Source organism: Pelophylax lessonae (assembly GCF_965119305.1).
Source record: "Pelophylax lessonae genome assembly, chromosome: 4".
NCBI lineage: Eukaryota > Metazoa > Chordata > Amphibia > Anura > Ranidae > Pelophylax > Pelophylax lessonae.
Window position 1 is genome coordinate 455,296,208 of NC_138771.1, and position 26,148 is coordinate 455,322,355.

Genomic DNA, 26,148 nt, shown 5'->3' on the forward strand with positions numbered 1-26,148 from the left:
TCTCCACTCTATTATCAAGAGTAGAGATTTCCCAGATGCTCCAGCTGAATCCACAACTGGATTGGGCCAAAGGCAGACAAAAAGTCTGCTCTATCAACCCATTTTAGGTGACTTGCCAGAAGGTTTTGGCCCTCACCTCTTTCTTCCATGCCAGGAGTGGCAGATAGACCAGGATCAGAACTGTCAACAATGTGCCATGCATCAGATTATTACTTGCCCTTAGGAGAAGGATGTCAATGAAGACTTACCCCATATGTTCTGCTGCAACACTTTTTTGTCTCTTTTTTTTGTCTCAATTTGAACTTGGCTGTAAGTACCCATATGTCCCAGAGATGTTTTTAATTGAATTGGCTTTAAAAAGGAATACCTGGCCTTTTCCAAAACTAAAGGAACATCCATTAGAATGCATGTGCTTCCACCGTGGAGGCTCTCATACATTTACAAGAGTTAGGACTGCAGAAATATTGGGGAGCCATAGAGTGGCTTTGCAGCCCCTGTTTTTACTGCAAACTGTTGCTTTAGACAGTTAAACATGATCATTTGGTTGGTAGCAGATTCACTGGCGAGTTGAGCTGGGAATTTTCTTTGGTTTTGTTTTGCATGTGTTTACCTTCCATGTGCTCCTTGCTGTGAGGGCCAGTTATAGGTGGGGGCAGTGGCCAGTTGTTTGTTACTGATGTAATATTGGTGAAGGGACACAATTGACACCTTTGCTGCCATTGTGCTATGTGCTGAATGTCCATTGTGCTCCTGTGCCTTTAAGGAGGGCTGGGCTACCTCCAGGCTCACCTTCCTTCTGCCTATTCATTAGAATGCATGTGCTGCCACTGTGGAAGCTCTCATAAATTTACAAGAGTTAGGACTGCAGAAATATTGGGGTGCCTTGGAGCGGCTCTACAGCTTACGCATATATTTGCAAATGTGTTCTAATTTAATCCTTATTTTAACGCAAACTGTTGGACAGGATAATTTGGTTGGTAGCAGATTGGCTGACAAGTTGAGCTGGGAATTTTCTTTGGTTTTATTGAAGAAGGAACGACTATCACCAGGCAAGTATTGTTTCAGAGAATTTAGCTTGGGATGGCACATACTAAAAGACAAGGCATGCCCTCGGGCAGAGGGTGTGGTTCTCTCAGTTACCCGGACACACCCTAGGACCAGTACTGTATCTTGGCCTAGGCCAACAAGGCCCAGGTCTAGGGCAGCACTTTGCAGGGGGCAGCAAAAAACCTGCACCACGTACTAAAAAAAAAAAAAGGCTCCTCCCACAAAAAATGGTCCCCGCTGGCTTGCGTTACACTTTTAGTATAGTGCCAGTCTTATGGGGCGAATTGGGCCAGAGGGCAAGGTCCAGGAGGCAAATCAGTCTGGCACCCCCATAAAGCAGTCACACTGCTACCTGCCAGTATGATAATATCAGCTGGTGAGGACATTCGGACAGACCGCAGGCCACCGACCACACTTAATACAAAATGGCCCGACAGCCGCCAATGCTAATAAGTTTGGCACTGCAGCCTAATGCTCCGCCTACCCTCCCCTGCCCCCAGGTATGGCAGGCATCATGTCAATAATATAATTTCATTTCTTTAAACATCCTTGTTCTTGAGCTAGCATATTGAATTGCATCATATACAATTAGGACTTTAAATTGTATATGATGGCAATAATATTTTGAACCTGCTCACCTCATATGTACTATCACAATATGTCAATGGATTTGTAAGATTACTCCTATCTTGTAAGATATTTGGACTTGTGTTTGCTGCCACTGATTATTTCACTTATTTGTATAATGACTACGGACTTCCCAGTCATTATGCAAATAAGTGAAATAATCCTATGATTACAATCAGTGGCAGCAAACACAAGTCCAAATATCTTAAAAGAAAGGAGTAATCTTACTAATCCAGTGACATAAGGCTGTACTAATGGGCACTTATAAGGCTGCACTGATGAGGTGGCACTGATGAGCTGCACTGATGGGCACTGATATGTTGCATTGATGGGCACTGATGAGGCTGCACTGATGGGAAATGATGAGGCTGCACTGATGGGTACTGATGAGGCTGCACTGATGGGCACTGATGAGGCTGAACTTATGGGAACTGATCAGGCTGCACTGAAGGGCACTGATAGACTGTGGTTGTGGTCTGTGGTTTACAGATGACAGGGCGGGTAACAGGAAGGGGTGTGGCCTTTACAGGAAGGGGTGGGTCATATTTAAATTAGGGGGTGCCCAAGTATAGTCAGGCCTAGGGCAGCACAAAACCTAAATACACCACTGCCTAGGACTGGACATCACATTTTTGCCAGTGTAATTTTATTCTATATTAGAGCTGTTTAAGCTTGTTAGTTGAATGATGTGAATATACTTTTTTTTATGATGGCTTCTGCTGTTGTGATATTGGCTGTACCATAAATAGATTGTTGCTCACCATATTTGGTCTTAGGTCAGGGTTGTAATGCTTGTTAGTGAGGACCAGGGTCCATGCAGAAAAGGCACGGGTGTAGTTGGAGTGGAGTCAGTGCCCGAAGGTTCAGCTTGGAGAGAATAGAGAAGGATTCATGAGTGGCTTGGAGAGGAAAAGAGCTTCTTGTAGGAGAGTTAGAACCTCAGCAAAGACTGAATATAAAATGTGTAGTTCATATTGTGTGGACTTTCTCTTCAGGTGAATTCCATCAGTTCTCTCCTAAGTGGGCACCGCCATGATAGCTGGAAGTCACTGTTAATAAAGCAAATCCCTACTTGGAAAACTTGAATGATTCCAGCCATGCAAGATGGAACAATGTTTTCCTATGGACTTTGTTATACAAGTTTTATACAGTAAAGAGGGGGAAAATAATTGGACCAAGTTTCTTTAGTCCAATGGAAAGGAGGGTAAGCCTTTACATGGGGAGCAAAGATAGACTGGTTTGGTCAGGAAATGGTTGAAGGCCTGGTGAAGGTGGGATGGCTGACCTGTCTGTGGTAAGATGGGTTCCCCTACTTTTTTGTACCTGTGACCCGGATAATTTTGAGGGCCGGCTGTTTGGTGTGACCTCAGACAGAGTCTCTCAAAAGTGAGCGTGTGTTTTTTGAAGTGGCAGTAGGCCAAGGAGTGTGAAGCCGGAGGGATTGGGCTGGGGTTTTAGATCTTCCATCACTAGAATCGAATTACAGTAGGTCCCGGGTGCAGGAACTGGCTTAACAATCTGCAGATGGGGGAAGGGGAGGGGGTGCCACAAACAGACCTAGGCATGTTATGCATTAGAGTAAACAGCAGCCCTATGTACATATACAGTGTAAACAAATGTAAACATCAGTGTTACAGCTAGACATAAACACACAGGTGTGAATGCTCTGTGCAATGTGTTGCCCAAAAGTAGTGCAGGTGCATTTGTTTGTGCATTGGGGCTTGATAAAATAATGCACTCCCTTAACGCACCACACGTTAATGCTCACAGTAGTGTGAATAGGCTCTAAAATGTTTGCATAGCTTTCCCCAAGTTGCTTATGTTGTGTAACTGTCTCTTCCTAAGTATAGCCAGTAGGGTGGTCAGATCATCCCTTAAAGGCTTAAACTGTCCAAAGATAAAAAAAAAAAACTGTTGTATTAAGTTAATTTTGGTTGAACATTATTTTTACGTTTTCACTTCCCCATTCTTAATATTACTGAGATGATTCTTCTCTCTCTTCCCTTTCTAGGGAAGGTTCTGCTTTCCCCCCCATGGCACGAGGGAACTGCAAAGTGAAATGTATGATTCTGCACAAATGTGCTGGGTGAAGGGACAAGGTCATCTAGAGCCCAGGGTGAACATGCCAAACTGCGCCTCCCCCCAAGATGCATGAGCATTATGTGTCAGAAACCCCCCTCCCCCCAAATACACTTAGCACTAATCTGCATAATTACCCCCTAAGCATAAATCCCCCCTCCTCCCAGTACTAATCCACCCACTGTTGAAATCCCCTCCTCTCAGAACAAATCTTTGTCCCCCATCCCCAAAATCCCACCAGCAAAAATGCCCCACCACCCAGTGCCCCCCACCTAGCACTAATCCTCAACCCTAAAATTGCCCTCCAAGTTCCCATCCTCTACTCCCATCTCAAATCCCCTCTCCTAAGACAATTACCCCCCATATCACCTCTTCTAGCACAAACCCCCCCCCCAATCCCCCTTCTAGCACAAAACCCCCCAATCGCCCTAAATCATCACTCCTAGCACCCCCCATATTTGCCCTACTAGAACAATTCTCACTCCCTGCTTTTCCCAAATTCCTCCAACACAAATCCCCCCTTCATCTCCTCACAGTGCCCTCCCACCTCACATGATATCACAGTGCCCAGGGCAGCCGCCCTCCTATCCACCCCTTGTCCTGGCCCTGCAGCCAACCTTTTACTCACCTCAATGAAACAGTAAATGAAATATGTTTATTATCATATTAAAATAGAAGAGGACCATGCTTTAGATCTTTTTTACAGAAATGTTTCCACTGTTCTTTGTGTGTTACTATATTAAATATAACTACTTCACAGCAATATACAGTATATGTATCCTCTTGGGATAACAAATTAAGACATTTACCTTTTTTTTTTCCAATAGATTCACAAGCCTACATTTTTGCACGTTTTTTGTTCGTCACAGGGGCATGGCCATTGCACAAGGAGGAGGGCTCACTGTGCTTAGCTGAATGTGCAATAGTGCAAATTTTGAGGGTGACAGCAATGATTCTGCAGAAACACCACAGGGGGCAGTGTTGCATTCTGCTATGGCAAGTGACTGGGGCACTATTTTAAAATAGATATTATTACAGCAAACAAAGTAGCACAAAAAAAGAATGCCAATACAGCAATCACTAAAGGTCAAGGTACAATATAAAATGTGTGTACCTTTTAAAATGTGGGTTTGGATGCAATTTAATGTCAGTTGTGTTCTTATATTTTCTGGATCAATAATTTTTATTAGAGAATTTAAAAAAAAAAAACATAAAAACAAATGCAAGAACAGTAGTTCCATAGTACAATCTCTGATGTCATAGAGGTAAGTACATCTGAACAAGGCTATATACAAATGGTAGGCACATACTGAGCATTTGCACATTTTTGTTAACTAAACCCCTGTTTTTAACGCAAACTGTTAGATAGGATAATTTGGTTGATAAGCAGACTGGTTGGTGAGTTGAGCTGGGAATTTTCTTTGGTTTTGTCCTCCATGCATTGCCCTTCCAGGTGATCCTTGCTGTAAAGGCCAGATATAGATGGGGCAGGCGCCTTTTGTTTGTTATTGATGTATTATTATTGAGCGGACACACTAGACATCTTTACTGCCATTGTGCTATGTGCTGGGTATCCAGTGTGTGTGTGCCCCTGTGCCTTTAAGGAGGACTGGGCTACCTCCAGGCCCACCTGCCCTCTATCTATCCATTAGAATGCATGTGCTTCCACTGTGGAGACTCTCACAAATTTAGAAGGGTTAGGACTGCAAGTAATTCAGGGTGCCATTAAGGGGCCTTTCAGCTTACGCATGCGTTTGCAAAAGTGTGCTAATTAAACCCCTGTTTTTAACACATACTGTTTTCGGTTGGTTGGTGAGTTGAGCTGGGGATTTTTTTGGGTTTTGCCTTACATAAGGAGCAGAAGCCATCAATCAAGTAAAACAAGGTTGACCACTACAGTGCTATATACTGGGTTGCTTTCTCCATACTTCAAAATTACTAACATATATATTACATGCCAAAAATAAGCAATCAAGAACAAAGATGGGTAATGGACCAGCCCCTGGCTAAGAAAATGTTCTTATATTTTAACTACAGGCAGTTTTTTAGGAGGAGAGCCTCGAACTATTGTTTAGCAACATTAGCCTCTTCACGCTGGCACCTGCTGCCTCTTTAAGAGGTTCAGGATGCCAGGAAGTGGGGCATGGCTTAAGACATGGGACCGTCGTGATTGGCTGTCACGGTGGTCAGGTGATCTGAAAACTCCCAAATGCATGCAGTGATCAGGAGCTTTCGGTTAGGCGTCGGTCACTTTGACAGGAGGCTTCAATTCATGCAAATATGCGGCCTCTCTGTGCTAAGGTCCAGGCATTGTGAGGCTGGCGCCAAGGGTTGAAATATGGTATATATCAAAATTAAACCCAAAAACAAAAATGTTATATAATGCAACTTACCAATCTTTAGATGTGGTGGCTGCAATAGTTTACTCTTTTATTTATTTTTTCCTTTATTTTACCTGATGATCTGGCCAGGACACATTTTCTCTCTTAAGCCCTGTATACACGCACAGATTGTTGGCCGACCGATCGGCCGTCTTTTGTCCAGTGTTGTTTGTTGGTTGAAATGTGCTCTAGACTTGCACTGGACTTTTGTTGGCCAACAAAAACCAACTTCAGAAGTGATGTCATGTGATGGTTGACTTTCCGTGTGCTTTTTCTTCTCTGAGCATGCCCAGTCTTGCTCATCTGATTTGTGCCTGCCGAAATCTGTACTGACTGAGGAACAATCGGCCGTTCTGTTGTTGGCCAACAAAAATTTATAGCATGCACACCAGATTTTTTTCAGCCAAAAATTCGCAGTTGGTTGTCGGAATCATCATACTAACAAGCCTACAATCGGCCGATCGGACGTTGGCCGACAATTTACGGCCAACAATCTGTGCGTGTGTACAGGGCTTTAGGGTGTCTGCATTCTGGATGAAAAAATAAAGCAGAGACCTATGGAAAGCAGCTTTGTCAGTCTGCAGAGAGGATAGTGTTAGGCTAGCAGATTTAGATGGACTTGACTAACAAACTGAAGCTGAAATCCAGCTAACAATTTATAGGCAGCTACAGAAATTTTTTTTTTTCCTTTTGGGATAAAGATTTCACATTGTAAGCACCCCTGTCAAGGTGAAATGTTTTGTCCCAACCATCTAACTGCCACTTTTGCTTGACAGATTGCTTTTTTAAAGGAAGCTAAAAAAAATAAGACTTACTGGCAGGGGGTGAAAATAAAGGAAAAATGCCTAAAAAAGAAAATGAATGCAGCCACCACATCTAAGAATTTGTGAGCTGCAATTTAATACATTTTTGTTTTTGGGTTAAATATTGTTTTAATGACCTCCCAGTTCTAACCACCCTATGCCTTACAGCATTTAATAGTAAAAGTTCCTTCAATATTTACCAATAATGTAGAAAATACCGCTTTAAAGCGGTTGTAAACCTAAAATAAAAAAAAAATAAATAAAAAAAAAACCTGCAAGACAAAGGCATAATGAGCTAGTATGCATCGCATACTAGCTCATTATGTATTACTTACCTTAGAACGAAGCCCCGACATGGACCCCCGGACACCGCTGCGGGCGCTGACATGATCTCACGGCGTCTCTTCTGGGTTCGGCGGCTCCGGCGCTGTGATTGGCCGGAGCCGTGGTGACATCACTCCCACGCGTGCATTTTCCGGCAAGCTCCCGGCAAGGGAAGCTGAAGGTCTGCCGGACCTTCAGAGCGCATGCGCAGCTCGCGTGAGTGGCTGCATGCACTGCAAATATCTCCTAAAATATTAATTGTACCTACAGGTAAGCCTTATTATAGGCTTACCTGTAGTTAAAAGTGAAAAAAAGCGATATACTACCGCTTTAAGCACCCATACCAGCCAACAATCTGTCCTCACCTGAAGGTGGGACCAAACTTCAAACAGCACTACTGATTGCACATCTGTTCCTAAATGACAGTTTCCTAAGCCCCCATTGGCTAAGATCATGTGACCAATGCTTGGGCATCCAGTCACATGACCAGCAGGATACTGTTTCATCATTTTCCACAAAACAAGTTTCACATTTTTTTTATTAACTGTATTATTCCAAGAAGCAGCATGGCCAAGACTGAGAGGTAAATTTCAGCACAGACCGAATTTAAAACATAGAAATCCAGATATTGTCCATATTCCAGAATAAAACATTTGAATTTGGGTCATGCAGTCTGCTGTCTCTCAGACGACCTCTTGGCAGAATAACATTCTTGTCCTTCCAATCCTCTGTGAATCATCTCGGTTGACTCACTACTATAAATATCCCATCTTGGAGGAGATGCAACGCTCTTAGCATGCCTTGCCTTGGCACAAGATCTTAAAAAGGCTGTACTGGGAAATGACCACCTTTCCCTATACTCTGTTGCTCGACACTACACATTCCAAGAAGTACAGACTATTATTAGTCCTGGTATTGAAACGGATGTGAAAAATCACAATTTATGGGACCAGAGTTTAATGAAACAAAGAATGCTGCACAGCTCACACAATCCATACAAATGCTCATTTAATAAGCGCAAAGAGAAGTGATGATGTGCAAAATGCAGTAGTCCAGAGAAACCTATGTCTTCTGTACATAAACAGTAGTCTAATCAGAGAATGATTTCTGATTGGTTAATTAAAAAGGGGTGTACTTGTGTGCTGCTATGTTGTGCTATTGAGTGCTGTAAGACTACAAAACTTACTAAGCGGATCGCTCACACCTATACACACACTCTCTAAACGTGTATCAATGTGCAAAATGATATTCAAAAGTGGTGCCGTGCTCCCCAATTCTAATGTGCTAGTATCTCTTTCAGTGCCGGTTCACACATATGCAATGTCAGACATCGCATGTGATTGGCAGAGCACTGCTCTGCCAATCACACGCGACGTCTGTGCATTGTGAATTCAACCATACAGATTGTATGGCTGAATTTGCTTTGCATTCCGTCCAAAGTCGCACAGGACCCTTTTTTTCGTCCGCACCAGAATCTGATCTCATGGGTGTTCACACCTATGCGATCCGAATCATGTCCGAACTGACAGTTCCCACTGAGATATGGGAACTGATCCGGGGGTGTCGTTAACTTTGTATTGACACCCCCGGCGATTTGCATATGGCAGTGTGAACTGCCTGCGAGCCGAGTGCGATGCAGGAACCCGCAGTGGATTTGTAGGGTGGGTTCCCACATCACATATATGTGAACCAGCACTCAATCTGTTTGCATAGCAATTTTCAGAATCAGCATATTAAGGGCTCTTTCACACGAGCGCTCCGTATGTCCGTATTTCATCCCATTTTTTTGTGGATGAAAAATTGACATAATGCATGTCAATGGGATTGCGGATGTCAGAGGATGACATCCGATTTTTGTCCTTTCAGTTCTGTTCCGTTTTTTGAAACGGAACAGAACCCTATTTTTCTTCCGATACAAAATCGGATGTCAGCGGTGTCATCCGCTTACATCTGCAATCCCATAAACATACATTATGTCCGTATATCATCCTGATGATATGCGGACATACGGAGCGGATGACACAAGTGTCATCCGTGTCCGTGAAAAAAAAAAAATGTCGCAGCGGAATAAAAAATCGGAGCGGCCGTGTGAAAGAGCCCTAAACCATATATAATACTAACAGAACAAAACAAAACGAACAATACATCAGTCCATAAACTGTCTTGTAGTATGAATTGGCTTGCATATGCTCAATCTTTCCTAAAAAACAGGCTTGTGTTCACGTATCCAAAATGACTGCTTCCTTAATTAGTGTTCACCACTATGTGCTCCAATCATCCACATACATTAGTGATAATCCCCTAATCCGATGAGCCCCCCCTTCCCCCCCGCCATGCCAATCTGTCATCACGCTGAGGCGCACATTGTGAGCATACCGTGGTAATACTGTCTGATTGTCTTATACCCATACTATGAGGACTGAATGATTTTTTACAGTTTGGTGCACTCTAAGCACCAGGAAAATGTGAGTGTTTTTATACTTAGTGTTTAATAAACCGGTTGTTTTTAAAAGATAAAGCACCATGTCCAGCTTTCTCTTTATGATTTGGGCGTATGAAGATAAGTGTAAGGCCCCCTTTCACACAGGCTTTCCGATCAGGTCCGCCTGTCAGTTTTTTCAGGAGGACCTGATCGGATGCTCCATCCACCCCCATTGAGCAGTTGATGTCAGCATTGACATCTCCGCTGACACCCGCTGGTATGCGATCTGATCCTGTCCATTAAATCTAGGGTGGCTGGTGGACATTGGGTCTGCCGGACCTGCTGATTGGCTCCCCCTCTGGCCAATCAGTGCACGTGCAGGTCCGGCGGCACGTGCTCGCCCCCACTGGCTATTACATGAAACGACGTACAGGTACGTAATAGAGCCGACCTGCCGCAGTACAAGTGCGGCGGCTGGTTGGCAAGTGGTTAAGGAAGCAGTCATTTGGATATGTGAACACAAGCCTGTTTTTTATGAAAGATTGAGCATATGCAAGCAAATTCATACTTAAGGACACTTTAAGGACTGATGCATTTTTGTTTTGTTTTGTTAATGGTAAATATGGTTTGATATGATATGCTGGTTTTGAAAATTGCTATGCAAACAGATTTAAGGGGATACTAGCACCTTAGCATTTGGAAACGCGGCACCACTTTTGAATATGATTTCTGATTGGTTGCCGGAGAGCAGTACACTTTGCCAATCACCATTTCATTCTGCATTGCATTATTGAATAGGCCCAATACTTCTAAGGGTCCATTCAAACCATCTGTGTGCTACTAATTTTATGGCAATCGCTGTTAATTAACTGTGATGTGGCAGTTCCCATGGACCTGTTATGGTGTCCTCTGACCAGTTAGCCATGGAATTCACTATCTGGTTTCTGTAAAGAAAGATTTTTATGCTAACCTCCACTCCACTATTGGCGGGATGAGCCCAGTCAGGGTACCCTCTGTTTTTCCATAATGGAAGGACTGATGCATTCCCTCTAATATTATTATTATTATTATACAGGATTTATATAGCGCCAACAGTTTGCGCAGCGCTTTAATAAAGAAAGTAGATCTATTTCTAGGCATTTACTCTCTGCAATAGGAACTAAAAATACAATATCAGATTGGTTGCTAAGGGTCTACATTTCCTGCTCTAGTTTTCATAATGTCAACCTACAGTACAATGAGAATGTTACCACATCCTAGTGTGATTAGAAACACATTTTGCTCAGTTTCTACATTTTGAGCATCTAGTAATCCAGGTGAAGTAGTTCTGAGGTGGTTTTTCCTCTAGATCAGTGTTTTTCAACTCCGGTCATCAGGGCACACTAACAGGCCAGGTTTGCAAGAAAACTGAAATACATCACAGGTGATATAATTTGCTGCTCAGTGATTGCAGTATTCTAGTCTGCATCTCCCCAAGGTAATACTTCAAATATGGCCTGTTAGTGGGTCCTGAAGGCCGGAGTTGAGAAACACTGTTCTAGATATCATGCCCTTAAATGACTAGTGCACTTTAAGGTCTGGCCTACATGGGAGTACTTCAGCGTATACTTGTGAGGGCCGTGTTTACCCGCTCGGGAAAGCATATATGTTCTGTGCATCCACGTGCAGGCAGTTCAATTCGTGTAAACTAGAATGTAGCTGCTACATAGATACAGCTGCTACCCCCAATTTGACTTCCATGCATAGCCCCAAACACAAATAGTGTGCATTTAGGGCCCTGCTTAGATGTCAAATTAGGAGCAACGTCTGTGTCTGTGCAGCTGCTACGTCCCAACTTGGGAGTTCCTGCACGGAGATGCACGGAACACCTGTGCATAGCTACATGGGTAAACATAACCTCACGCACAGATGTATGCTGTAGTACGCCCGAGAGGCCTAAAACAACGTACACTTATTCTTTTTGACTTTTTTGCCCTGAGCTAATCCACCCTCTCCCTCCACAAATGTATTTTTACCAACCGACTGCCATTTTCTCAGGGGTTTATTTACTGAAGCACAAGCTCTCGCTCCTGTGTGCGCAGGAGCATTACAGCTTCACAGACTTCTATGGGTTCTATGGAACTTCTATTGTCTACCTATGTCTCCTGGCCAGGAGTATACGGTAAAAATAATTATTTATAGAGGTGCGCTGCCTGTGCAGATATTTAATGCATCTGGCACAACTCTGTGCTAACGAGATTCAGTATAAACAGCATCTGGATATCCTTCCTTCCCCACCCTTCTTCCATATGTCTTTACCTGTAATGACATGATGCTTCTGCTGAGATCAATGAGCAGTTATAAAGATCTGTTGAGAAACAAAAGAACATACTTTCAGTATGTGTTTAACAAATTACACAACAAGAAACACAGAAAATCATTATTTTTGAGTTCAGGTATGCTTTAAAGCAGGGGTCTTCAAACTATGGCCCTCGAGTTGTTCAGGAACTATAATTCCCATCTAGTCTAGTCTGGGATTGTCTGAGTTTTACAATGCCTCATGGGATGTGTAGTTCCGCAACAGCTGGAGGGCCGTAGTTTGAGGATGCCCGCTTTAACTATGTAGCAGGGCTTTTCTACATGGTCATTTATTCACAACTGGATTGCCATTCCTTCCCTATACAAGGCAACTCAAAGCAAGTCAGAAGCAGTACAACACAAATTAGAAGCAAAGCAACTCATGAACTAACTATACCCTTCTCAGAAGCAAGTTTATAGAAGATCAAAGCTACTTACACACAAGTCAAAGGAACACAAAAGCCTACTGCATTTGACTTTGCTTCCAAATCAGAAGCCCATCTACGCAAACTCATAAATGTGTCTACAGACATTACAGGACACTTACCTCGTCCAGCCATTCAAATTGGTTTATTTATTTAATTTATGCTCCATCTTTGAGAGTAAAACTCACTTATTAGGCCTCGTAGACCGATCGGGTCCATCACTCAATTTTTTAGGTGATCAAATGTGAGTCTATGGAGGGGATTTACTAAAACTGGAGCACTCAGAATGTGGTGCAGCTCTTCATGGTAGCCAATCAACTTCTTACTTTATCTTGTTCAATTAAAGTAGAACTATTTGCAAAATTAAGGGAGGGTTGTAATCCCTGTCAGATTTTCTATATCTGTTCCATTGTGGAGGTTTCCCCTCACTTCCTGTCCCATGGCCAAACAGGAAGTGAGAGGAAATCCCTGAAAATTAAAGGAATTTCTTGGGGCCCCAAGGTCACCAAAACTAATGTCCCCATTGGAAGTTTTCATCTCTATTACTACCAAAATGTGGGATTTTCCTTTTATTTTTCCTTTAACCACTCCTGGAGCAGAAGATTTTCCCCTTAATGACCAGGCCACTTTTAGAGATTCGGCACTGCATTATTTTAACAGACAACTGCGCGCCGTGCAACGCAAATTGATGTCCTTTTTTCCCCACAACTAGAGCTTTCTTTTGGTGGTATTTGATTACCTGTGCGATTTTTTTTTTTAATAAACAAAAATAATAGCGAAAAAGCTGAAAAAACCCAATATTCTTCACTTTTTGCTATACAGCATTCCCCCCCCCCCCCCCAAAAAAAAATAAAAATAAAATGTTTTCATCATTTTAGGCCAATTTGTATTCTGCTACATGTCTTTGGTAAAAAAAAAAATCCTAATAGGCGTATTTTGATTTGTTTGCACAAAAGTTATCGCGTCTACAAACTAGAGGAAAGATTTATGTTATTGTTTTTTTTTTTTTTTACTACTATAAGTGGCAGCGATCTGTGATTTTTAAGCGGGACTGCGACATTGCGGCGGACAGATTGGACCCCTAACTGACATTTTTGACACTTTTGGGGGGACCAGTGACATTACTACAGTAATCAGTGCTAACAAATATGCACTGTTACTGTAATAATTACACTGGCAGGGGCTAACCCAGGGACGATAAAAGGCTTATATGTGAGCCTAGGGGGTGTTTTCTAACTGTGAGGGGGATGGGCTTGTGACATCAACACAGAGATCTGTGTTCCTAAATAGGAGGAACACAGGGGCTCTGTATTGATAGCAGAGAGAAAAACGGTCTTTTGTGTTTATAACAGCAGACCGCTGTACTTTCTTCACGGGGAGCGATCGTGGGTGTCCGGCGGCAATCACAGGCCGCCTGCCCCAGGGATCGGCTTCCCCGTTGGTGAGTGGGCACACGTGCGTGCCCCCAGGATCGCTTCCGCAAACCGCCATACAGGTACGGCGATTCGCCTCCAAGCCACCTGTCAGATCGCTTTTCTCAGGCATGGCAATGACAGCCACAAAGGTTTTTTACTTTAGAAGGCTGGCAGCCTGCATAAATCTGACTGTCATAGAAAAAACACTGCACTACCCCTGTTGTGAAATTTAAAACTGAATTTTACCACAATGCCTATAGATTCAGAGCTAAATGAGGGCTTGATTTAAGTCTGTGCACAGGTTTAAAGTATTTTAAATCTCCTACAGTAATCTTTACCCTAAAACCCAATCCGACACCTCCCAACTTTTTGGGATGGGAACGAGGGACACCTAGCAGTAAAACGTATGTACGTATAGGACACACCCCTGCCATGCCCCCTTTAAAGGAGAATTCTACAAAAAAAAAAGATTAAATTAACCCACGAGTGCTTTTTTTTTTACCACTTTTATTCCTTTATATTGGCTTTTAAAATGTACAAATGCAGCAATTTAGAAGTTGGAGGAAAGGTTTAGCATTGGGAAGAAACACTTTTTGAATGATAAATAGTGCATTTTATATACAACTATATAGATCAAACAAAAATGAGGGACACAAATGAGGGACTGTCCCTGATTTGGAACAAAATGATTTGTTCCAAATCAGGGACAGTCCATCCAAAGCAGGGACCAGGGGCGTAACTACAGGGGTTGCAGGGGTTGCAATCGCTACCGGGCCCCATGCTCCAGGGGGCCCGGTAGCAAAACAGTGGGTGAACCTCTAGGATCTCAAAGGTCACACTTGCGACCGGGCCCTGGCATTTCACCACTGTGGGGAGGCCCCAAGATTGCAGGAAGGGGGCCCACTGCAGAACTTGTGAAAGGATCCTGATGCGGGACCATAATAAAAGGCCATGCAATGAGAGTAAAGAGCCCCAGGATTAGTGGGAAGAGCCCCGGGCTTGAAGGGAAGGGCCCCGGCCAGGGGTCTGGGGGGCCCTTCATGGTTTCTTGCATCGGGGCCCTGAAGGTTCTAGTTACGCCTCTGGCAGGGACAGTTGGGAATTATGCCCAATCCTACAATTAGCCCTAAAAAGTGAACTAAATACCCTAATGCCTGATTCCAATACTAGTCTAGCATAACCCCTAACCTCAGATTTACATTGAAATTTACACAAACTATCCCCTTGTTTTTTCTTCTACCACGCAGTGGGGCTGTGCCTGCAGTGAATGGGTTAACTGCTGGTTTTGGTCTGGAGTTCAGAGAGCCAAGATATACCCACCTAATCCTCAGAGCCTCCCAGAGCAAGACCCTTCGGCTCCTTCACCCCTGCGGTCCAGCAGTCTTGTGTGGTGGACTGTTCCTGATGTCATCATGCCCATAGACCAGTTCTGGGCACGAAGACGTCAGGAACAGTCCACCATTGGATGTGGGGTAACACCATTTTCCGCAGGAGCTCGTGAGTATAGGCGCTGTGTTTGCCCCTAGAAAAAATGAGCATTTAATCCATGCAGTGTGGGCAATTCGCCTGGAGTTGGGCTTTATGGTTGCAAGAGGGTTTTCATAATTTTTTTTACTCAAATATTCTTTTAAATGTGACTGTATACAAACACCATGTAAAAGAACTAATTTAGTTTAAAATAGAAATGAAAGGCAAAACATTTTTGTATAGATATGTAGCACACTACAGGTGGGTGCTAGGTAAAGTATAGTGTGCCTTGTCTGCCTAACAGCAGGTGTGCTGTTACACAGTTAATATTCTCATTATTGTAGATGTAATTTACATAGTATATTCTGTGATTTATTTACCATGTATTTTTCTATGGGTAGGTATTTGCTGCCCCTTCTGGCCTTCTTTGGTAATGCTCTTGTTCCTCCTGTGAGCTTGATACATAATTTCCTTATATGTAAACTCCACCCCCTGCTCTTCTGTATTTCCTGTGTCATGGCTGCTTGCATTTACCTCATGTAACAGGGACTCTTGTATTCCACATGCTAAGCTAAGGAAAGCATCATCTTTTGACCGCATGATACTGAAATCCATTCATTCTGCTGTATTCCTGTTGTGTGATGTTCAGAATAACCCAGCTTTTGGATGAAACCAGTATTGGTGAGTTCAGCTATCTGAGGAGGATTGTCCGCAGTGACCGTATCTGCTTATACAGGCCAGGCACAGAGGTCTCACAAGGGATAGATCACTACCACAACAATCCGAGTCAGAATAGCAGGGCCATGATTTCAGCTGGCTGTCATGTCTCCCAGGTGTGTCAGCTGAGAGGGGAGTCTCCCCACTGGCTCCATGAGAGGGTTCTCATTGGACAGTGGAGGAAACCCAATCAGAGACACACTCAGGCCTGTCCTGGGACCAATCCTGTTTAATTTATTCATAAATGATCTGGAGGAGGGGATATCGAGTACAATCTCAGTATTTGCAGATGATACTAAATTAGGCATTGCCAATATCTTCTATGCAGGATGTGGAAACCTTGCAAGCGGACCTGAACAAAATAAACGGAGTGGGCAACTACATAGCAGATGAGATTTAATGTTGAAAAATGTAAAGTAATGCACTTGGGGGCCAGAAACCAGAAAACAAGCTACTCGCTAGGGGGGGAACCTCTGGGTGAGTCTAGGATGGAAAAGGACTTAGGGGTACTGGTAGACAACAGGCTTGGCAGTGGCATGCAATGCCAGGCTGCCGCAAGCAAAGCCAACAGAATACTGGGATGTATAAAAAAGGGGATTTACTCCAGAAATAAAGAGATTATTCTCCCACTCTACAAGACTCTGGTCCGGCCACATCTGGAGTATGCTGTCCAGTTCTGGGCACCGGTCCTCAGAAAGGATGTGCTGGAACTGGAGAAAGTCCAGAGAAGGGCAACAAAAATAATTAGGGGGATGGAGGACATCAGCTATGAAGAAAGACTACAAGCCCTGAACTTATTCTCTCTGGAGAAGAGACGATTGAGGGGGGATATGATATCAATGTACAAATACTGTACTGGCGACCCGAGCATAAGGAACAAACTATTCAGAGAAAGGAGATACAATAAGACACGTGGCCACTCACTAAAACTAGAGGAAAGGCGGTTTAACCTTAAAGTGCATAAGGGGTTCTTCACTGTAAGAGCGGTAAGGATGTGGAATTCTCTTCCACAAGCAGTCGTATCAGCAGGGAGCATTGATAGTTTCAAAAAACTGTTAGATGGACACCTTAAAGACCACAACATACAGGGGTATACAATGTACGGCTAAAAGCAAACACACACACACATCATAGGTTGAACTGGATGGACTGATGTCTTTTTTCAACCTCACTAACTATGTAACTATGTAACTATGTAAGGCCTATATCTACCCCCAGAAAGCAGATTCTGCCACAGAGGATTCTGGGAGTGTGTATAAGTTTTGAAGGAACGCATGACGCAGCGTCTTTGGTGGGAAGCAGAGTCCCAGGAGGGAGAGTACGGCTGTCTCTCCTACTGTCAGAAGAAGCGGGTGTCCCGGGTGGGTGCCTGGGAATCCGAAGAGTGTGGAGCTAAGCTGCAGAGGGCATCCAGTGTGCAGAGAACTAGCTGAGAGAGAGAGGGGTCCAGTTCCAGGAAAGCCTACAAAGGTCATGAGTACTGGGGGTCTGCCTAGTGTCAGAAGGGACCACTCCGGAGAAGGTTCTAGGGATCCAGGAGTCAGCTAACTGTTAAAGGGGGTGCCTAGTCAGAGGACCCTGAAGTATTAGAGGGGATACTTAGTCAGAGGACCCTAAAGTATTAGAGGGGGTACCTAGTCGAGGGACCCTGAAGTATTAGAGGGGGTACCTGCAGTTTGGGCCCTGAAGAGTCAGTGCACAGAGTGAAGTGTACAAAGTTAAGAGTTGCAGCAGCACAAGGAGTGACAAGGAGCTACCTCAGCCAGTGAAGGGTTAGAGGGAGCTGTTCAGTGACTTTCAAGCTACACCAAGTATCAGGAGTCAAGAGTTCTACAGTTCTGGAGCTTCTGAGCTAACAATCCAAGTTAATGTCAAAGTTTCAGCACTGTCGGTCAAGCAGCATTTGATGCGTCAGGGAGCGCTGGTCGGCATTCAGCTGGCACCAAGACAGCGCTAGTGAACATTTTTTGTACAAAGTCCCAGTTAAGCCTAGAAGAGTCAGAGGAGTATACCACTCATTCCCTTCTCCCATCCCCTAAATACAATAAAACAAAACAAACCAAAGATGCCGGAATGGTCATTGTCTCAGTTCTCACACCTGGGTTCGCAACTTAAAAGTGTTGGAAGTGTTACCGGTACTGATGGCAGACCCACCTGCTATTGCTACAGATATAAATATAATATACCTTTTTTCCCTACTTTAAAAGTGATCACATTCCCTCTGTTCTCAGCTGCATAAGAGCTTTGGAGATGAGAAGCAGCAGCAGCACGCTGAGCTTCCCAGTGAATGGCTGTGCAGCGGGGGTGAGGGGGGGGGGTTGTCAGGACAAGTCTGATCATCGGAGGAGAGCACAAAGAGTTCCCAGCATAGCTATAGCTGACCTTGGTGTGCTCTCCTGCTTAGTGTGATCAGCTTTTAATAGGAAAAAAGAGGGACTACCAGGGATTTCACATAGGGAAGCAAAACAAAGAGAACAGGATACTTTTTCATACAAGTACATTGCACAGCAGGCACATATCAAGAAATATGAAGTGTTAGGGTAACTAACACTTTAATGTAACCTCAAAAGGGTAAACCCTTACAATAACTAAACTCTGAAGGGCTCATTCACATGGGCACCCAGCCTTGCACAGAGCCATTTGTTTACTATTTTACTAGTATTAAACCATATGCAGGCAGCCTATATAAAGTAAATGTATGTACATTGGCTGTAACGACTCATCCGTGCAACCAAATTTGACAGGTATGCAGGAACAGGTTCACGGATTAAAACACACAGGCTCTGCTTCCGGAGGCTGAACGCCCGTGTCAATGAGTCCTACAAGCCTAACTCAAGTCAAAACTTTTTTTGACTGAGCAGGAGAGATGGGGAGAATAGAACCCCTGATCGCTTTTTATTATGTCCTATTTCCCCATTGGTGAAATCGCCCTTCACTTTCTGTTAGGACAGGGAGTGATGGAAATTCTCTCCACTAGGCCTACATTGCAACAAAAATAGGGGGAAGGATTTGAACCTCTGTCAGGTTAGTATTATTGTCTGTATCTGAAAACAGATAATTCTTGTCCTGCTGTCACTAGGATAAAAAAGTAAGTGCCGTTTCACATTGGTGCAATGTGGGATCCCTGCGAATCCACTGCGGATTCCTGCATCAGACCCGACTCGCAGGCAGTTCACACTGCCATATGCGAACTGCTGGGAGTGTCAATGCAAAGTTAACGATGCCCCCAGATTAGTTCGCATATAGCAGTGCAAACTGTCAATTCAGACATGAATCGATTGCATAGGAGTGAACACCCATGCGATCCGATTCTGGCGCCAACCAAAAAAAGGGTCCTGCATGACTGCATGGTCCGAATCCGATGCAAATTCAGCCATACAATCTGTATGGCTGAATTTGCATCGCACAGACATTGCATGTGATTTGCAGCGCAGTGCAAATCAAATGCGATCTCTTACATCGCTATAGTGTGAACCAACACTTATGCCTCGTACACATGCAGCGATTATCGGCTGACCGATCGTCCGACTTTTGTCCAGAGTTGTGTTTTGTTGGTTGGAATGTGCCTAGACTGCACACGAATTTTCTCGGCCAACAAAAACCAACTTCAGAAGTGATGTCATGTGCTGGTTTACTTTCCGTGTGTTTTTTCTTCTCTGAGCATGCCCAGTCTTGCTCATCAGATTTTTGTCTGCCGAAATCTGTACTGACTGATGGAAAATCGGCCGTTGTGTTGACGGCCAACAAAAATTTTATAGCCTGCACACCAGATTTTATTCGGCCGAAAAGTCGGGGTCGGTTGTCGAAAGCATCATACTAACAAGCCGAAAATCGGCCGATCGGACGTTGGCCGAAAATTCCCGGCCAATAATCGAGGCGTGTGTACGAGGCATAAGTGCAATCTCCTCAATGGGGATAAAGCAATGTACAATATATGTAACAAAAACAATTTACCTTGCTCAAGTCCATGCAAAATGAAAATTAAAAGTGCAAGTCTTGAGTCGAAAGCTCTCTTTCTGCAGCTTTGAAAAGCTTGAAAATTGGAATCGCATGCCTAACATTTTCCTGCATAAGTCTATTAACGGAAAGGAGTGCAAGAAAATCAGATATAAACAATGAAAAGAGAGAATGCACATTGACCCCATCACTCATTGAATCACTCCAGCCTGCCTGGGCTGTCCCTCCTCCTGGCTCTTTGATAGTCTTGTGAACCCTTTTATGGAATATTATTCACACTGTAAAATCTTGGCTCAGTCTCTCACGTTTTCCTGGAGACCCTGTAGCCCATCATGGCTGGGAGGGGGGGTTATGTGTGACTCAACTTTCTTGGAACCAAGCCTGTATTCTGTATGCTGTGTAAAGGAAGCTTAATTTGAAGAGTAATTTAAAGTGTACCTGTACTGCATATTACAGTTTTAGGCTCTATGCACACTAGCAGCTAAAAAAAACACAGGAAAAAAGGATAAAAAAAATGCTGGTAATAGCTTTTTGTAGTAGCATTTTACCAAAAAAAAGCTCAAACAATGCTATTAGTAGCGTTTAGAAGTGTTTCTGCTGGAAAAAAACTCCAAAAAAACTCTAAAAAAACAATTTTTTTCTGCTCCTAGACGCTGAAGCTCAAAAAATGCTAGTAGCCTAAAGCCCCGTACACACAAGTAGAAATTCGGACGGGACATTTCGTCCGACGACCGATGTGCCGATTTTCGGCTTGTTAGTATGATGCTTCCGACAACCGACTCCGACTTTTCGGCCGAAAAAATCCTGGTGTGCAGGCTATATAATTTTTGTCGACCGTCAAAACACAAAAAGTACAGATTTCGAAGGGGAAAAATCTAATGAGCAAGACTAGGCATGCTCAGAGATGAAAGAACACATAGAAAGCAATCCAACACATGACATCACTTCTGAAGTAGAATTCTGTCGTGCGAGACGATTCGTGTGCAGTCTAGAGCACATTCCAACCAACAGACACGCACTCTGGACAAAAGACGGACGACCGGTCGGCGGAAATTCGTTGCGTGTGTACGAGGCTTTAAAGTAGTGTGCATGGACACATAGGGTAACACTATTTAGCCTCTAGGAGCATAGAAAAATGCTAATAGTGTCTAGGAGCTTAAAAAAAGTATGCATGGAGCCTTAAGGCCACTTTCACACGGGCGGTGTGCCGGCGCATTCCGTTTTGCTCAGCGAGGATCAATCCGCCGATCCCCGCTGAGCAGGTGGATGACAGCTCCGTCTCCGCTTACTTTGTAGGTATGGAGCTCTCAGATCCCCACTCTCCTCTATGGGAGATCGGGAAAAAACGGACCGCCTGTCTGTTTTCATCCGATCTTATCCGATCCAATCCTCCAGACGGATTGGAAAATAGGGTTTCCATCCATCCGGATTGGATCACCGCTGACATCCACTGCTCCATAGGGCTGCCTGGAGTATCCTATCAGGCGGACCGGATCAAAAAGCCCGTTTGAAAGGGGCCTAATGGTAAAAAAGTCCTGCCTGAGAATAGTCAACTTTCAACATGTGGTATTACCTTTAGTAGCCAAAAAACTTCTCTTGTGCCCCTCTCTGATTTTGTTTCATTATGCTATTATTATTATACAGGATTTATATAGCGCCAACAGTTTGTGCAGCGCTATACAACTATTGGGTCCTGACTCCATGAATAGGTCTCTCCAGTAAGAGCATCTCAGTGGCCAGTTGAGACACTCACTGGACAAGAGGGTGAAGGGTATTGGAACTTCGCTATTAAGTTGAGAAAAATCAAGTGCCAATATCAAAGTCAAACTAAATCTGACCTGCACTAGGCAGTAAAGCCAGGATCCAAATTACAGGACTAGAACCTTACCATGGCAGGTGTAACATAGCTCACCATGTTTGACAGACAGCATTGCCTCTATCATACTCATCTAATGAGGTCAATGGGACTGCAACCATGAGCCGAACACTTTGCTTGCGGTTGCTGCGCAGTATTACAAATTTATTGATCCCCCTTGGGATAAACAAAAAGGCCCCTCCATAAAAAAAACAACATTAGGAGATGACAGGATCACTTCCTAAACACCTGGAAGCCACTGCTCTACCACTGCAAATAGATTTTTTAGAGGGTGCTGCCTGTGTGAAAATGGCTCATATCAGCAATAGCAGCTCCCACGTTTCTATCGTGGCATCTTTGTGTTATGTCAGTTTATCTGCTGTCCCATAAAGGCACCTTTTCACATGGGCAATGGATTTTACCACCACCAAGAAAAGCAATCTACCGTGGATAGCTTTTCAGAGGCAGTTTGCAGTGGGTCAAAGGCAATACTCCACCTGCTGAATCCCTGTTTTTTTTTTTTCCGATCCCAAGGGGAATCTACATAAAAATAACATGCTGCGACCATCTGGTGGCAAGACTACAGTGAGTTTTATGGACCTGAACATCCAGCAACATAGTAATTTTAAGTAGGCAATTTGTAAGTATGTGAATTTAGCCAAAGAGAGTAGTCCGGGTCAGTGACCAGTCCTGAGTATGTTGCTCTCCTCCAATGCTCTGTCTGCCCCATTTTGGCACTGCATGTTCGATAATAATATACACTGCTCAAAAAAATTAAAGGGACAGTTTAATCAGAGTAGAGCATCAAGTCAAATAAACTCCAGTGATATTGATCTGGTCAGTTAAGTAGCAGAGGGGGTTTTTTTAATCAGTTTCAACTGCTTTGGTGCTAATGAAATTACCAATAGTTGCACTAGATACAGGTGGAGGCCACTGACCCTACTTATCATTTCTGACTGTTTTTCACTAGTTTTGCATTTGGCTAGGGTCAGTGTCACTACTGGTAGCATACAGCGATACCTGGACCCTATAGAGGTTGCATAGCCAGTCCAACTTAAGCCAGCGCGATCCTCTTCTGCGTCCACTTCCGTGTCCTCTTCTCCCAGAATACGCCTGCTCCGGCCCTGCTCGTCACTTCCGGTGCGACGCCGCATTCCCTGCTAAACAGCTTCTGGGCATGCCCAGAAGCTGTGGAGGAATGCAGCGCCGCACCGGAAGTGACGAGAGGGGCCGGAGCAGGCGTATTCTGGGAGAAGAGGACGCAGAAGAGGATCGCGCTGGCTTAAGCTGCCCACATCAGAGATGGCAACGCTGGAGAAGAAATTTTAAAAGTGAGTATTTCTTCTTGCAGGTAAGTGCGAACTGGGACAGATCAGAGGCTAGCCATTGTGGAATGTACTAGCCCTGACTGTCCCAGTGGTATTTTCATTGAAAATATTTTTTTGTGGCCGGAACTCCACTTTAACCAGGTGGTGCTGACAGGCCCACCCATGCCTGGAGTTTCAGCCAATTAGGCAGGAATATAGTCAGATTTAGTATTTGACATTTTGCACAGTTGAATAAGGACTGTCCAGAAAGGGATCACTTTGACACAGTTGGACAATTAAACATGGATTTCATCTATGTGAACCAAGAATTCCTGTTTTTTTTTGCAAAAGTTTGCTACAAACATATGGTGGGTTAGCAAGCCCAGACCGAGATCTACCAGTCAGCTGCCCGCGATCTACTGGTAGATCGCGATCTACAGGTTGCTGACCCCCGATATATAGCAATGTGCAAAGGTCTAATTCAGAATTTTGAATTAATGTGGTCACAACGTTTCAGCACCTTATGTGTAATATACAGTTTATGTAATCTATTTGAATTTAAAGGCCTTTCTGTATTTCTATAGTAGGTCCAAATAGTATAGTCTGTATATCACATAGTAAGGCATATTACCCAAAGCAAACATTTTTCCTAGGACATAACAGTCTAGTGTGTTTATGCCTTGCAGTCGACATTGCTATCCCAGGAATTAACAGTTCATTCTTTCTGCAGATCCCACTCACACCAACCCCGGAGAGCCCCCAACTTATCATCACTGTGGAATGGAGCAGATGTTCTATGGCACCAACACTGATGTCCTGCAACAGCTGAGTGTGAAAGACAAGCACACAAAGCTGACTAGTGCAGCAAATCAAATATTTACTTTATCCATTGAATCCAGTGATAAATGAACTCTTGGTCCTACTCATAAAGGAAGAGGAACCCAATGGTGAGAATAGAACTGACCATAATAATACACAGCTCTTTGGTTAATGTAGAATTCCAGGCTAAACCTAACATCTTAAAATTGCTCCGTCTCCCCTTTCTAACACCTATGCTGACTAACCTGTGTAATAAAGATGTATATACAATGAGGGAAAAAAGTATTTGACCCTCCGCTGATGTTGTATGTTTGCCCACTGAAAAATAAATTATCAGTCTATAATGTTAATGGTAGGTTTATTTCAACAATGAGAGACAGAAAAACAACAAAAAAATCCAGAAAAACACATTTCAAAAAAAATATAAGTTGATTTGCATTTCCATGAATGAAATAAATATTTGACCCCTTCGCAAAACATGGCTTAGTACTTGGTGGCAAACCCCCTTGGCAATTACAGAGGAAAGACGTTTCTTGTAGTTGGCCACCAGGTTAGCACACATCTCAGGAGGGATTTTTTCCCACTCCTCTTTGCAGATTCTCTCCAAGTCCTTAAGGCTTCAAGGCTGACATTTGGTAACTCGAACCTTCAGCACCCTCCACATATTTTCTATGGGATTAAGGTCTGGAGAATGGCTAGGCCACTCCAGGACCTTAATGTGCTTTTTCTTAAACCACTCCTTTGTTGCCTTGGCCGTGTGTTTTGGGTCATTGTCATGCTGGAATACCCATCCACGACCCATTTTCAATGCCTTAGCCGAGGGAAGGAGGTTCTCACCCAAGATTTGACGGTACATGGCCCCGTCCCTTTGATGCTGTAAAGTTGTCCTGTCCCCTTAGCAGAAAAACACCCCCAAAGCATAATGTTTCTACCTCCATGTTTGACGGTGGGGATGGTGTTCTTGGGGTCATAGGCAGCATTCCTCCTCCTCCAAACACGGTGAGTGGTATTAATGCCAAAAAGCTTGATTTTGGTCTCATTTGACAACAACACTTTAACCCAGTTCTCCTCCGAATCATTCAGATGATTAATAACTTCACACGGGCCTGTACATGTCCTTTCTTGAGCAGGGGGGCCTTGCAGACACTGCAGGATTTCAGTCCTACATAGTGTGTTACCAATTGTTTTCTTGGTGACTATGGTCCCAGCTGCCTTGAGATCATTGATGAGATTCTCCCATGTAGTTCTGGGCTGATTCCTCACCGTTCTCATGATCATTGAAACTCCACAAGGTGAGATCTTGCATGGAGCCCCAGACCAAGGGAGATTGACAATTATTTTGTGTTTCTTCCATTTGTGAATAATCACACCAACTGTTCTCACTCTCTCACCAAGCTGCTTGGCGATGGTCTTGTAGCCCGTTCCAGCCTTGTGTAGGTCTACAATCCTGTCCCTGACATCCTTGGACAGAGCTTTGGTCTTGGCTATGGTGGAGAGATTGGAATCTGATTGATTGATTACTTCTGTGGACAGGTGTCTTTTATACAGGTAACAAGCTGAGATTAGGAGTACTCCTATTAAGAGATTACTCCTAATCTCAGCTCATTACCTGTATATAAAACACCTGGGAGCCAGAAATTTTGCTGATTGATACGGGATCAAATACTTATTTCACTCATTAAAATGCAAATCAATTTATAACTTTTTTGAAATGCGCTTTTCTGGATATTATTTTTGTTATTCTGTCTCTCACTGTTAAAATAAACCTACTATTAAAATTATAGATTGATCATTAATTTGTCAGTGGGCAAACATACAAAAACAGCAGAGAATTAAATACTTTTTTCCCTCAATGTACTTACCTACTTTCAGGCTGCTCTGGCCCAGTCATCACATGATTTCCCCTATGTCAGCCAGCGGCGGCTGCAGGGGAGAGGAGAGTGCGCTCGACAATGGAATACCTGGGAGTAGCGATGTAACCTATAGGCTCCTATGGCCCATCCATTGTCGGTGCTAATGCGTGTCAAATAATCAGATATCAAATTTTTCAAGCCTCAAAATGTTGAGCTCCAATGAAACTGTGAAAAACGACAGTACTCAAAATTGTCCTTAGGAAATGTGTTAAAAGCTTTTGCAGCTCAGTCAGTAAGCAATGAATGATGGCCC

The 26,148-nt window shown here is 43.7% G+C and overlaps 1 protein-coding gene across 2 annotated transcripts in view; it reads right to left on the minus strand.

The window, feature by feature from the left end:
- Nucleotides 1-26,148, minus strand: part of ANXA6 (annexin A6) — a 175,222-nt gene that overhangs the window by 124,732 nt on the left and 24,342 nt on the right. For both annotated transcript variants that reach the window (XM_082254125.1, XM_082254124.1), the window contains exon 2: nucleotides 11,982-12,030. In XM_082254125.1, coding sequence (XP_082110251.1) covers nucleotides 11,982-11,993 — 12 coding nt within the window. In that variant the 5' untranslated portion in view covers nucleotides 11,994-12,030. The remainder of the gene's footprint in view (nucleotides 1-11,981; nucleotides 12,031-26,148) is intronic.